We start from the raw sequence: 13,760 nt of genomic DNA on the forward strand, positions 1-13,760 counted from the left end.
ATACCAGCACATACGGACGTATCATACTAGTAACGCATTTTTATGAATGAAGTAAAAAGGTAAAATACTTTGAGTATTAAAATATATATTGTGCCGCGTATTATTATTATTGGTATATACCGTTTAATATAGGCATTGGATGAAAACACTGAACAACGACAAATTTCTTTGTCTTTCCTAATAAAGCACAAGCTAACTTTTAATACTACAGCAAACTCTACTTCAATTCCGCATACTTTCTCCCTCTCTTGATTCAATACCAAATCTCTATCCGATTCCTACCCCTTCCTTGCTTGCCTAACTTCTCCCCTCTATCACAGTCTTCAATATCCCAATGCCAATAAAAATACTCTGGATCCATATTTCCTGTCTCCTTTTGATTTCCAGCAACAATCCACTCTTCTCCCTCATCATACTCAGCACCTCCTTTTTTTTTCCTTCCTATCCACTTCACCTTCTTCATCCTTCTCCATACCCACAATTCAAAAACCCCCAATCTACGCCTATCATCCAGCTTATATGACCATGTATTCTTGCCACACAAAACCACGCTCCAAGTCAAAGCTTTGACAAGCCGTTTCTTAACGTATGTACTTAACGTCCCCGTCGTCAGTTCCCTGCCTGTGTTAGCTTTTTAATTCAACGCAATTCTTCATCTCATGACCCTACTGCTTAGCAGATAAGTCGTCTATCCCTTCTATATGCTCCTACTTGTTTGCAATCATTCATTCATTCTATCCTCTTTGATATATTGAGCGCCCTCCCTAAATCTACGAAACAAACAATTACCCCCTCACTTTACTCGATGCTCCCATCTATTACAGACTTCATTATTGCTGCGGCATCACGCGTTCCCATTCTGAACCAAAATTGATCATCACTCAAGTCCTCTTTGTTTTTTTGCCTCTATACACTCTCATTTATGATCATGAGTATCACTTTACCAGCGCGTGAAATGAAACTTATTGTTCTCTAGCGCTCACATATGGTTACCTATCCCTTTTTTGGAATATGAACTAACGCTGATCTCACTAAGCCTTATGGCCAAGTTCCTCTCTCATAAATGCTACGAATTAGACCATTAAAAACTCTTCCTCTCACCTTTTCCTAAACCTTTAAGTAGTTCCGCAGGAATATTGTCTACCCTCATGGTCGTATTTGATTACAATTCCCTTAATACCTTTCATCTCACCATCAAGTATGCTTGGAACTAAGCTATCCCGCGTCACATTCTCTTTCTGTATCTAAGCTTGCTGGCCTATTATCTTTATCATAGAGGCCTGGATTATTTACAACTCTCCTGATATATCCTGGTTCAATAATACTTATCCTGACGTCACTTTAATAGGGTTAACAGATTCTAACATGCTGAAATTACTTTCACCTTCCTGCGCAGAGGACCAATTTCAGCCTTCCGTTGAAAACTGTCCACATCCTTTCTCTGCGTCTTCAAACACGAGTCTTATTATTATTATCATCATCAGTATTTTAATCCTAGGATTGGTTTACTGCAGCCCTCCATTCTACCCTATTTAATGTCAATACCCTCAATCCTTGATACCTTCTCTGTTTTATGCCCTTCTTAATTTGTCCTATATACATGTCTCTTGGTCTTTCTCGTGGAATCTTCCCTTCTATTTTTCCTTCTATTATATTCCGAATCCATCCATTATGCCTCAATATTTGTCCAATCCATCTATTTCTTCTTTGCCGTAGAGTTCAGCACATGGTCGAATCCTCTTCTGCTCCTTATCATTATTATACAAACCCAATTAGATTCTCGTCTAAGTATACTATTTATCTCTTTGTACTCTCGTCCACCTTATTTCACTTAAACTCTTCCATTTCCTTCTCTCGTCTACCTTTCTAATCATCTCGTCTCTAGTCCATGCTTTGTTTTTCCTATTTACTGTACATATGGTCCTGTTTGCGGCTTCCGATATCCCTTTTGGATATGTTCCCAGTTTTCTTCTAATGTACCCAGGACCCTCGTGATTTTATCTACATCCTGCTGATACTCCTTTTTCCTCCGTATAAAGTTTTGATATTTTTTCCTCATCCTTCTCCCCTGTTTTATCCGTTTGAATCTGACGTCACTTCTTGGCAATAAATTATGATTTTAATTCGCATCCGCTCTCGGGAAATTGTGCGAATCAATCACGCCGTTACAAATTTGTGAAACACCATAATATAATCTAACTGATATCTTTTTGCATCTCCAGGTATTCTCCTTGAATAACTAAGCTTATTGCAGTGTTTTAACCAAGTGTTCGCTGTGATTGAATCCTATCTCTTACTGGACTCTAAAACTAAACCGTAATCCCCTACCTCACTAACATTCTTCCTTCACCTACTGTCGTGTTACAATCCCCAATCATAATCAAATATTTCCCTCCAGGAACACAGGCAATGATGTCCTCTAATTGATCGTATAGCCTGTCTACATCTTTGACCTTATCTTCGACTTGTCGGCATTTTATTTCGTCGATTGACCAAGTTCGTTGGCTGAGAACTTCTACTAATACTATTCTATCAAAAACCAGCTCCGTTTTTACCGCGCTACTTCCTACTTTATTCCATACTATTACTTACCTTCGCTGGCTCCTTCCCCTCCACGGTATATTACTCTATAACTATCGCTCCCATAATCCCCGCTATCCTTCCATCTCTCACCTCGCACGTCTGAAAGTACCTCTATTTACTCAATCTATTTCCGCTTTATATTTTCTTATTTCCATGTCCTCAACCTCAACATTCCTAGTCCCTGTACCAACTGGTTCAGTCCTCCCCTGTGTCTTCTGTACTGCTGCTCTCTATTTCATTTTACCTGCATTTATTTCATGTGATGACGACCATGCCTCTCCCTTTACCGGACAGGACACGGTCCAGTTGCCCGAGGACAGTAGTTGCCAGATATCATGTTTAAATCTATCATAATTTCTTGAGAAAATTAATTGAGGTAGTTTCCCATTACCTTCCTCAATAGTGTTTTTAACGTGACACTATCACTCAATGGCCTCCCCACTGGGGTCAGGTGCCTTTGCAGCCGCCTCACAAAGGAACAGATGCTGTGCGAACTACCTTTCATCTGGCTCCTAATCTTCGACCTATCTGGCATTGGTGACTACAAGAACCAATTATCATTGCTTTTCCCAGGGTCATTGAAACACACAAACCCTTTCACCACCCAAGGTTGTATAGGGAACGTGACATTAGTTAATCTTATTCATCTACTTATACAGTGTACAAAATCACATCCTACAGATATTAATTATGCGTACTAACACGCAAGTGACCATCCTCGACCAGGCTCTCCTATAGCTTTCAGCTGATCTAAGATGTTACATTTCTACTGTTCAAACCCTGCTTTCATCATCTCCTTCATACATTCAGCATTCAGAGCCATCAGGGAGAGTTGAAACTGCTATAGTATTATAAAATTGTCTCTGTCCTTGTTTTTACCTCGGTTATTTTTTTATTACCCTTGAGATGGTTGTATGACAGTGTAATTCATGATTTAGCTCATTTCTTTAACATGGATAATATCATTTCTTAACTACTGAAAAATTGATACTATGTCTATATTTTGGTTGTTTATTAATGTTTTGGTTCTCCCAGTCCACATCCTTAAAATCCAATGGTTTCTACATTTTTTTAGCAATATGGAAAGATTATAATGGTTGAAGGGTTAGTAAATCTGTAAGATTTTAGTGCCTTCAAATTGTTTCATGAAATTAAATAATATTTATTTTTGAAAATTTAGTTGGAGATAATCCTCTAGTGGTGAACAACTGTATTTGGCTTACTAGCAACAACTATGGCCTGAATGTATCAACCTCATACTGGCAGTCGTCAAAACACAATATTAATTGACATTGATTACAGTTTTGGGTACAATGTTTGATTGATGGTAGAATTCTAATCAATGTTATGGTTCATGAAACTAAAATGGATATTAGCGACATAGCTTTGATGGGGACCCAAAAAACAGAGTACACTTTATTTTTTTAAATACATAATATCAACAGCAGTCCCCTTTACAGTATTCTTCATGTGCATCAGTACAATTATCCTAATGTTTTCTCCATTATAGAAACAGTTCTGGAATATTTCAACCAGAATGTGCATACAATAGAGGAAGTGCATTAATTAATGTGAATGTTAGTGCATCTACACAATGAACATTGGGTGGCTATTTGTTTATGATCAAAAGATACTTTTTTCATCCTGCTAGAAAGACAATAATTCATGCAAACAGGGAAACAGAAAGAACAAGCAAGCAAAATGGTTCACACCTCCTCATGCCAAGTCCAATGCTAAATTACCATAGATAAATTTGAAACTCCTTTACAAGTGCCATTAAATTGCATAATTTTTTATTAAACACTAAAAGGCTAGATTTTGGGGTCCCTCTGGGATTTGAGTGCAGAACAAATAGCCTTGATGAATCTCTATTTTTCTAGATACATATATTTTATCCATCTTTAACCCAACAGCAGCAACGACTACTGCATTTGGAGGAATTAAATCCACCAACATTAATAATGAAACTATTTTTCAGGCTGAAAGGAAAGGGTCTACAGCCACAGAATATGGCCTTGTCTTTGGAATTTTTGAGCTTGTTGTATTCATCGTCAGCCCAATATATGGAAAACATGTAAGTGCACAGATTGATCACATTTTTATTTTATATTTAAGAGGTTATCATAAAATTGTGTCAGTAAATTTTCTTTGGGCCTCATTTAAGTAATATTTCTTCCTCGATTCTCAGTTGTTCACATGCTCAATCACTATCATGCAAGAAGGGATTTCTATTTGGATTCATTTAATTGAACACTGCAATAAGGGTACTGTAATAAGCTATAATAGTTAATAATTTTCAAATTTTCCCAAGAGGGAAGTAGAATGATAAGTAAATAAATGGATCCTATTACTAAATCATATAATGTACCTAATTAAATATCATTTGACATTGTGTATTTGTGAAGGAATGTCAATCTAAGCATTGTATTTTAATGTGAATAAAGTAATTATTCCAGAAATAGTGTAATTATGAATCAATGGAATCATTTTGACAGCGTATAAAATGTATTCCAGTGCCTAATTCTCTTTACCTGTCATTTATATGTTGTACATCAGTTAAATTATTAAATTTCAAATGGAATTAATTTCCTTTCCAGTTTCAAATTGGTCTTGTATTTTATCTTGTTGAAAAATAATCACGCTAAGTAAGTAATCACACAGAATAATATTAGTATTGGTTCAACATCCAAATAGATATTTTAGTTTATGTCAAAGTTGCGAGGATATAAATATGTTCAAGTAAAATTACAATTCCACATTCCATTTTAAAGTCAGCAAAGGGCCAAGGGAAAGCTTCTAAAAAATCAGGGAAAAATGTCCCTAGCACTGTTTCTGGCACATACTCACTTGTTCTAAATTTTAAATTGTCAATCTCAATAATGATGCAATTAAAATTGCACTGTTTTAGGGCTCTGCAGATGTTTTTACTTCAAAATGGATTTTTAAATTCAGTTTTCATTGTATTAACAGCTAAATCGTATTGGACCAAAGTTCCTATTCAATGGAGGAATATTTACCACTGGTGTGTCTGCTATACTTTTTGGGTAAGAGAAAACATTTAATCAAACTATGTTGAAATGATATAAATGAGTAGTTAATGCATGAATTGTTCTAATTAAATTTTCATTGGTCAAACAAAAATTTTGAAATTACCTTTCAGACTGCTGGACAAGGTGGAGGGACATATGCCCTTCATAACACTTTCCTTCTTGATTAGAATAGTGGAGGCTATGGGTAATGCAGCTTTCTTAACAGCATCATTTGCTATCATTGCCAAGGAATTCCCAGAAAATGTGGCAACAACATTTGTGAGTACCTTCTTATTTAATCTTTTGTTTCCTACCAATGTTCAAGTATGTTGGCAAATTAAAAATTTCTCAATTTTTAACATATTAAAGGAAAATTCCATCTGCATTGAGTATACAATCTAATGAATAAAATATTTGGCTTCTATTATTGTAAATAGCAGTTAACCAATAAATGTAGGTGTTTGATGGGCCATCAGAAGTGATATGTTAAACCCTGTCTAATGTGATACTAAAAACATCATGAACTAAAATAAAACACTCTTCAACTTATCATGGGATCTTCCTACCTCCTTTTAAGCATAATTCTTTCATGGGCCCTATCTTATTTATCCAAAATTCTTTCTTCATCACAGTCTTCAACATTTCTTCCCCACTTAATCCTGGACCTACTTTGTGTTTGTTTTCTTTGAATTTCTCTCAACAACCTTTTTTCCAAAAAAGTTATTATTCATATATGTATGAAATAGTATCATAGCAGGGTAGGCTGACTTTTTTTTCATTTTCATCACTTAACATTCTTACTCAGCATTCCTGTTGTCAACTCCCTCCTTTTTAAAGCTTATTGGCCTAAAATTTTATTCTTATAATCCTCCTCCTTTGACCTCCGTAGCCTAAAACACTTCCAACTTACACTCTAGATATTGGGACTTAGTACCAAACCAGAGCATGGTGCCTCATTTGGATACTTTTTAGGCAACTACATACCATTATTTGTAAAACCAGAATTTCCTTGGAAATGTTGAGCCGCCTCAAGATTTATAAATGCAATAAACTTTGATCAACCTTGTTGACCAAAGTTAACAATGTTGACAATTATGTTGGTAGAACATATCAAACTTTTTATCTATGTGCATGTGAATGGATTTCAACATCATTTTATGGGACTCATGGGTATTATTGGTTTAAAATTTATCTAATTTAAATAATTTAACTGCTTATTTGTTTCTTTAGTATGGTTAATTTAGTTTGGTACTGTGCTAATAAGCATCTTTTTCATTACATAGGCCTCGTTAGAAACATTCTTTGGTCTGGGACTAATAGTTGGGCCCACAGTTGGAGGAGCACTCTATGAGGTAATTATGTTTCATCTTTTAATATCTCTAAAAATTTATACTGTCTGGATAAGAATAATGAGCATATTTAGTCTACCATTGCATAAAATGGATTCTTTGAAGAAATCATTCTGAAAAAAATATATTTCTGTGAGGAAGATGTAACAAGTGTGAATATTGCCATAATAACAAGAGTGTAATACAGGTGGAAAGAAACTTAAAAAAAAAGTGATACAAAGCAATTGGAATATTATATCTCTTTTCTTCAGGAACACTTTTTTTTTTAAATTGGCTCCATACATTTCTCTGGTAAATAACATTAATTATTTAGCCTGCTGTGTGTCCTCAATATGCAGAAAGTATTTTTTAAGATGAGAGCATACCTAGTTTTGGGAATGATCTGATTTCGATGGCCTAAGGAGATTTAAAATCACTATCATCATATATATCACTGGAATTGACATGTAGATATGGGTTGTTTTAAATTTTCTCACGAATTTCAGCTATAGTGTGCTTTATTTCAATAACTAAGTCATTTAAGCCCAACAAGAATATGAACTGGAAGAAAAAAACCACCACCACAGATATCAACTCAAAAGTTGATTTGATAGATAAGGGTGGAGCTCAACTTGCACTACACCCAATAGTATGAAATCCACACATCATATTAGGGAGCCAGTTCTTTTCCCTGTGCCATGTATGGTTTTCCAGGAAGATCTAGATCTGGAAAAAGCACACAGCTTGGTTGACAATGAGGGTGCCCAGAGGTATCTCCCAGAATTGAATCCAGGCCCTTAGGTCAGTAGTAAAGTGCTCTACCCACTAAACTACCGCATCCCTTGGAAGAAAATAACAATCCTACTTAAGGAATAGAAGGAAAAGGAATGTAATGATAAATAAGGAAGTTTGTCTTTTGTCCAAAATTCTTTCCACCTTCTGAGGTTTGAACCTTGTTTGAACCCCATGTAATTGCCTCTTTTTGTTCACTTAGTACTTGTATGCATGAATCTACCAGGCTAAATTGCACTCTTAAAATTTGCTTTGGTAGATCGAATTTAATATAATGTTATTAATGTCCTAAATAAGATAAGTGATGGTAGTTAGATGATAATTTTAATGAAGATACTTTTTTTAAATATAAAAAAATATGGATTTTGAGGTAGGTTGCACACCAAAAGGGATGATGCATCAAGTTTAGCCTTCTACTTCAAGAAAGCACAGTAGAGTTTGTATTCAATTGGCTCCCTCCAATGATGATTTCATTTTGCTTGTACCATTGTGTGTGCTGATGCATACGCACCACAAATATCAATTCAAAACATGAATTGATTGGTAAATGTCTTTGGCATTTAAGTGTCAAGTATTCCTCACCGTTTTTGTTCTTTTCATTTTCATGTGTTCTTTAGTCTCTTCTCCCTTAGGGATATCTGAAAAAGGCAGGGCAAGTGGATGAAGGAAATATTGAAAGGAAGTCATATGGTGAAGACTGCAATGAAAAATGCAGGGAAAGTGGGTTGGAGGAAGGAAGAGATTGGGCTTTTTAGACAGCATGAAGACAGGCAGAAGTTATAAAGAAATGAAGAAAATAATAAAAATGTCCTGTGATACTCAGAAATAAATAGTCATTAGGGACCATACAAAACCTACTTTTAAACTAGGCAAAATACTTTGATTTATTGAAAGGTCTATGAATTCCAGAACAGTATGCAATGGTCTCATCACTTTGCTCTCTACAGGATTAAGACTCTTTCATTGCACAGATCCTATTTGTTATTTTAGAGCCTTAAAACAGGGTAAAATTGTTTCAGTTAAATACTTTGTTGAATCCAGGCACTCCTTATCCAAATTCATCCTAAAGAGTTATGTATTGGTTGAAACTAAGAAAGTTGGGTAAATAGAATTTAATCTATTGAAAGATAAATTATTTTATCCAATTTGGGTCTACATTTTTTCATTTTGGCTGAATCAGGTTTGTTTTATTTTTAGATTGGAGGCTACACTACACCATTTGCAGTCCTTGGGTCAGCTCTATTTTCCTCAGCTATAATGACTGCTTTTGTGCTTCCTGAGCATTCCGATGCAGATGTTAGCGAAAAACATTCAGGCAAGTCAAGATGAATCATATGTATTTATAAACTTTTTACTCGGTCATTTAGACCATTCTTTGGTTATTACCATAGGAAGTCTACCTTTTTGAGAGAGTTTTTGATCAGTTCTTGCAATTATTTAATATTCTTTTACCATTATCATTTCTGAAAATTTTTACATACTTTTACTATATATCACCCCTTTAGCTTCTCACACAGATTGAAATGGAAATGAACTTTTATGAAATTAGTCATTCTAAATTTGCAATTGCCCATCATTTGGCAAACTGGCACGTTTCCAACAAGGATGCAGGAATATCACTAATTGTCATCAAATTTACAACAAATTAGTCACAGCATAGATAACCCTACCATGTACCTACTCTAGAAATTCCATGGAAAATAAAAGTCATGAAATAACTGCCTCCTACTGCATACATATCGGTAACACGTTGGGATATTCAAAATGTTAAGGACCAAAACCTTCCTGCCCTCTACTTCAATTAATCTCTGATACATTAATGCATTGAGTGTTCATTTAAATTGTGTTTACTTAAATGATAATACTGCTTTATTTGAGTAATAAAGAAACTTCTCTTTTCTATTACTGGCAATGTAAACTAGCATGAAATTAGTACTTTAAATATATTTTATCACCTCCGGATAGCATATTTATTAAGGATTTTTCATATTGGAAACAAGAAATCACAGCATCCATTTTTGCAAAATTAATGATGCAAGAGAACATGGTAGGGGACGATCCTTGTTCTATTTACATTATAATCAAAAACTTTCCTTCCATTAAGAATTTTATAACTTTCTTTCAAGCCATTTTAATTGTATTTTGAATTTTTTTATAAATAGTTGCAATTTTTGTTATTATATTATTTTGTTATTGCTACTACCTGCAAAAAGGTAAGTATATAAGCAGAGTTAGAGAGTAAGATAGAATAATTTTTAAGGAAAGTAGGATGAAGGGTGTTCACCTACTACCTTCTTGAATGAAATGTTAACAATAATCCTATGCAATAAAATTAGTCTGGGGATCAGTTTGTTCCAATAATCATTATGTTTGTTTTTCCAATTGATAGGAAGTTTGTTTCAAGCTTTGAAAATACCAGGAGTGGCACTAGCCTCATGCAGCATTATTGCAACATCTGTGAGTATAGGATTCTTGTCAGCCACTTTGGAACCACATCTAAGGCAGGTAAATGCATTTTGTTTGTATGTAATTTTTAGTTTATCTTTAAATTGTTACAACATCTAAGGGTACCTAAATATTGCCAAGAATGCCACCTTAATATTTATTTTATAAATATATACCAAATCAATAACTTTGAAAAGAATTCATAGATAACATATTATTAAAACATGCAGTAGCATTCAAGAAAGTTTATCTGGAATTGTGGGTAGGTGAATACTTTATTTTGCTAAGCATAAAGTCAGATAAAATGAGCATACAATAAACATTGAACAAATATTTAATTTATATTTAAATAACACAGTACATACCTACTACATTAGGAATTAACTTCCATTCTAAAGTAAGAATTAAACTTTAGCAACAATTAATCTTTCATTTTAATACATTTGTTGACAATTTGCAATTTCCACTCTCAGAAATGGAATAGAAATAGTATATGTACAAGTTTACTCAATCAGTTAAATTTTAAATTTGGCCCTTTGGTATTGACCACTCTATCTGTAGCATGTTGGCTTAAATATAATCGTTTTTCCTTTCAGTTTGAGCTATCTCCTGTGGTCCTAGGATTGATGTTTGTAGTGAACGGAGGAACTTATGCAATAACTGCTCCATGTTTTGGTTGGATATGTGATAGAACTTCTCTTCCTCCAAAAGTAATAACAATTGCAGGCTGCTTCCTTGTGTCTGTTGGATTTGCTTTAATTGGACCTGCACCTTTTATCCCATCCCCTACGTGAGTAAAAATAATAAGCATTCCTTCAGACGTAATTGCTAAAAACTTGGTATTCAATAGATTCAATTGAACTAAGCAAGAACTTAGAATTTGACTAAGGATGAGAGAATTGAAAATGCATGGAATTCCCTCCCCCTCTGTGTACTTTCTCAACTCTCTACTCTCAAAGAAATATGTACATTACAAAAAAATGAAAATCTCATATCTGCATCACAGAAAAGGGTCAGTGAACAAATAGATGATAGATGTACCATTTGTGAGAAAAATTGATGGAATAACCTGGCATCAAGCTGTAATGAGATGATCATATTTTCTTTTTAATAGGAGATGTCTAGTTTTTAGATAATGGTATGAGTTGTAGGAAAGTAAATTCACCCTATGAAGGCAAAGACTGAAAATAATTAAATCAATGGCTGCTATGCTGAACAAAATTGTGGCTTTTCAATCAACAATTATTTTGTACTTTTGGTATTTTGCATAATGTCATATGAAAATAGCAACTACAGTTACGACAGTTGTCTTTTGGACAGTAACAATTCAATTCATAGTAGGTAGGTAGACCCCAGAGTGAAATATTTATTGATAAATTGGTGCTTTATGTGATGCTATCATATTTATCAGCAATGATGAAAAAATAAATTTTACATGAAGGAATGCATTCTTAGACTGATTTAGATATGAGACACTTAATGCACAAACTATTTTTTTTAATGTGCAGACAAGTTTTCATAATACTAATGGATAAATGACTTGAATGGTCAAACCTTACATTTTCATTCAATGTAGTATTGGTTAAAGTCTTTCATTAGTTATGACTCATCCAGAAAACCCAGGAAGTGTTTTAGAATCTTCAATATACTTTAATTTATAAATATCAATTTTGAAAAGATGGTTGGATATAATCAATCCTTCCCACATTGAAGATGTGATATTTTTGCAAGCATGCTTTTTAATATTCACCCTACCAAACTAGTCGAACATACAGGAGTACAATTAAAATTCATTTGATAATTTTATAGTTCTAGAAAGTTCATATCACATGAACTAAGGTACCTACATGTCTTTAGTGTAGGTATCAGGCGTATAAATAAAGTAAAGAGCAAGATACAGGGATGGTATCGGTAAAAAAAAATATAAACTGATGCCATCCAAATATCAATATATCACCCATCATGATAGGTGTTGAAATATATTGATACCTAGTCATTATAAACTAAATTAAAAAATAGTCTATTGCAACACTTATGATCTAAAGTGAGTTAAAGTTGAGAAAGAATAAAAATTTACTCACCAAGAAAGATGATCATGATGCAATTTTAGCTTTCAAAAAGCCAAACCAGCTTCTCTATATGACTTATAAATCTTCTCGACTGAATTCACATAGGCTGCCAATCGCAGATTAATTCCAAGATCATAAATTTCCGCTGTTTTGATGATAGCTTTACAGGAGCGTTCCATTGTATGATGAAGTCCTGAATGGACAATGTCCTTTTCAGAGGCACCAGCTATTCGTTTCTTAAATTCAGGAGAAGGCTCAATGGGAATCTTACGCTTAACTATACTACTTAGCTGTTTTTCAATTGAATCTTGAACTGATTTTAATAGAAAATAGTTGGAATCGTGCTCATACTTAAAAAGAAGTCGCCCAAATGACACATGATTCAAATTCTTCAGCCATTCAAAGAATGACACAACAACACCACCTGCATTCAAGTATAAATCAGGAATTATTAATACATTTCGGTCAATCAGTATCTTATCAGCAGCAGGTGTAGTGGGCCCGTTAGCAGCCTCGGCAATAATTTTTGCTTTGATATCATGAGCGTTTTCCGATGTAATTACTTTTTCTAATGCAGCAGGAACTAATATATCACAAGCCTCACAAAGTAATTCATTTCCTGGTCTATGTTCAGACCCAGGAAAACCTATTACTCTGTCATTCTCCAAAAAAAAATCCTGTACTTGCAGTGGGTCAATCCCATGAGGGTTATATATTCCACCTTCCTTCTCCATCACACCAATGCATATAGCACCAGCTCTGCTGAAATATCTTGCGGTGTGAAAGCCAACATTTCCAAACCCTTGAACTATGAACGTTTTGGATTTCAAACCAGTTCCTAATCCAATTAATTTCATGATTTTTTCGTTTTCAAGAAAATTTTGCATTCCATGATAAATGCCTCGTCCAGTGGCCGAAGTCCTGCCATGTATACCTCCTTGGTTAATCGGTTTTCCAGTAACACAAGCATTGGCATTAATGTCCAAGTGGCCAATTGTTTTTGCAAAAGTATCAGAAACCCATGACATTTCGCGCTCGCTGGTTCCCATATCAGGGGCAAGGACGTCCGCCCCTGGTCCGATGAAGCCCTTCTTGGCGAGCTCAAGTGTGAATCGTCTGGTAATTCGTTCCAGCTCACCCTCACTATAATATTTCGGATCAATTTTAATTCCTGATTTGGCTCCTCCAAACGGCACATCGACGCAAGCACACTTGAAGGTCATTAGTGCCGCTAAAGCTTTGACTTCATCAACGTTTACGCTGTTGGAATATCTCATGCCACCTTTGCAAGGTGTTCTATGGGAACTATGCTGGGCCCGGTAGCCCTTTATCATTTCATACGTACCCGAATCTCTTCTTAGTGGGAAAATGGTTTCAAATACGTAGTGACAAGGCTCAATTATTTGCAGAATACCACGAATCTTATTTTTGGTGTCTTCATCCGTCGTTTTTCTATCTTTGAGATCTTCGATTAACTTATCTTGGACAATTTCGCAGGCGGAGTGGAAAAAATA

The 13,760-nt window shown here is 34.7% G+C and overlaps 2 protein-coding genes across 2 annotated transcripts in view; one reads left to right on the top strand and one right to left on the bottom strand.

The window, feature by feature from the left end:
* Positions 1-13,760, top strand: part of LOC139686872 (MFS-type transporter SLC18B1-like) — a 33,183-nt gene that overhangs the window by 11,952 nt on the left and 7,471 nt on the right. Inside the window, exons 2-8 of the mRNA XM_071583946.1 lie at positions 4,562-4,657; positions 5,554-5,627; positions 5,744-5,891; positions 6,896-6,964; positions 8,930-9,051; positions 10,126-10,237; positions 10,774-10,967. Coding sequence (XP_071440047.1) covers positions 4,562-4,657; positions 5,554-5,627; positions 5,744-5,891; positions 6,896-6,964; positions 8,930-9,051; positions 10,126-10,237; positions 10,774-10,967 — 815 coding nt within the window. The remainder of the gene's footprint in view (positions 1-4,561; positions 4,658-5,553; positions 5,628-5,743; positions 5,892-6,895; positions 6,965-8,929; positions 9,052-10,125; positions 10,238-10,773; positions 10,968-13,760) is intronic.
* LOC139686832 (glutamate dehydrogenase, mitochondrial-like) lies at positions 12,291-13,469 on the bottom strand. The gene has a single exon (XM_071583906.1). The coding sequence runs from the start codon at positions 13,467-13,469 to the stop codon at positions 12,291-12,293; it is 1,179 nt and encodes a 392-aa protein (XP_071440007.1).

The sequence above is a fragment of the Hetaerina americana genome, unplaced genomic scaffold (genome assembly GCF_022747635.1).
Source record: "Hetaerina americana unplaced genomic scaffold, ioHetAmer1.1.p SCAF_15, whole genome shotgun sequence".
Classification (NCBI taxonomy): domain Eukaryota; kingdom Metazoa; phylum Arthropoda; class Insecta; order Odonata; family Calopterygidae; genus Hetaerina; species Hetaerina americana.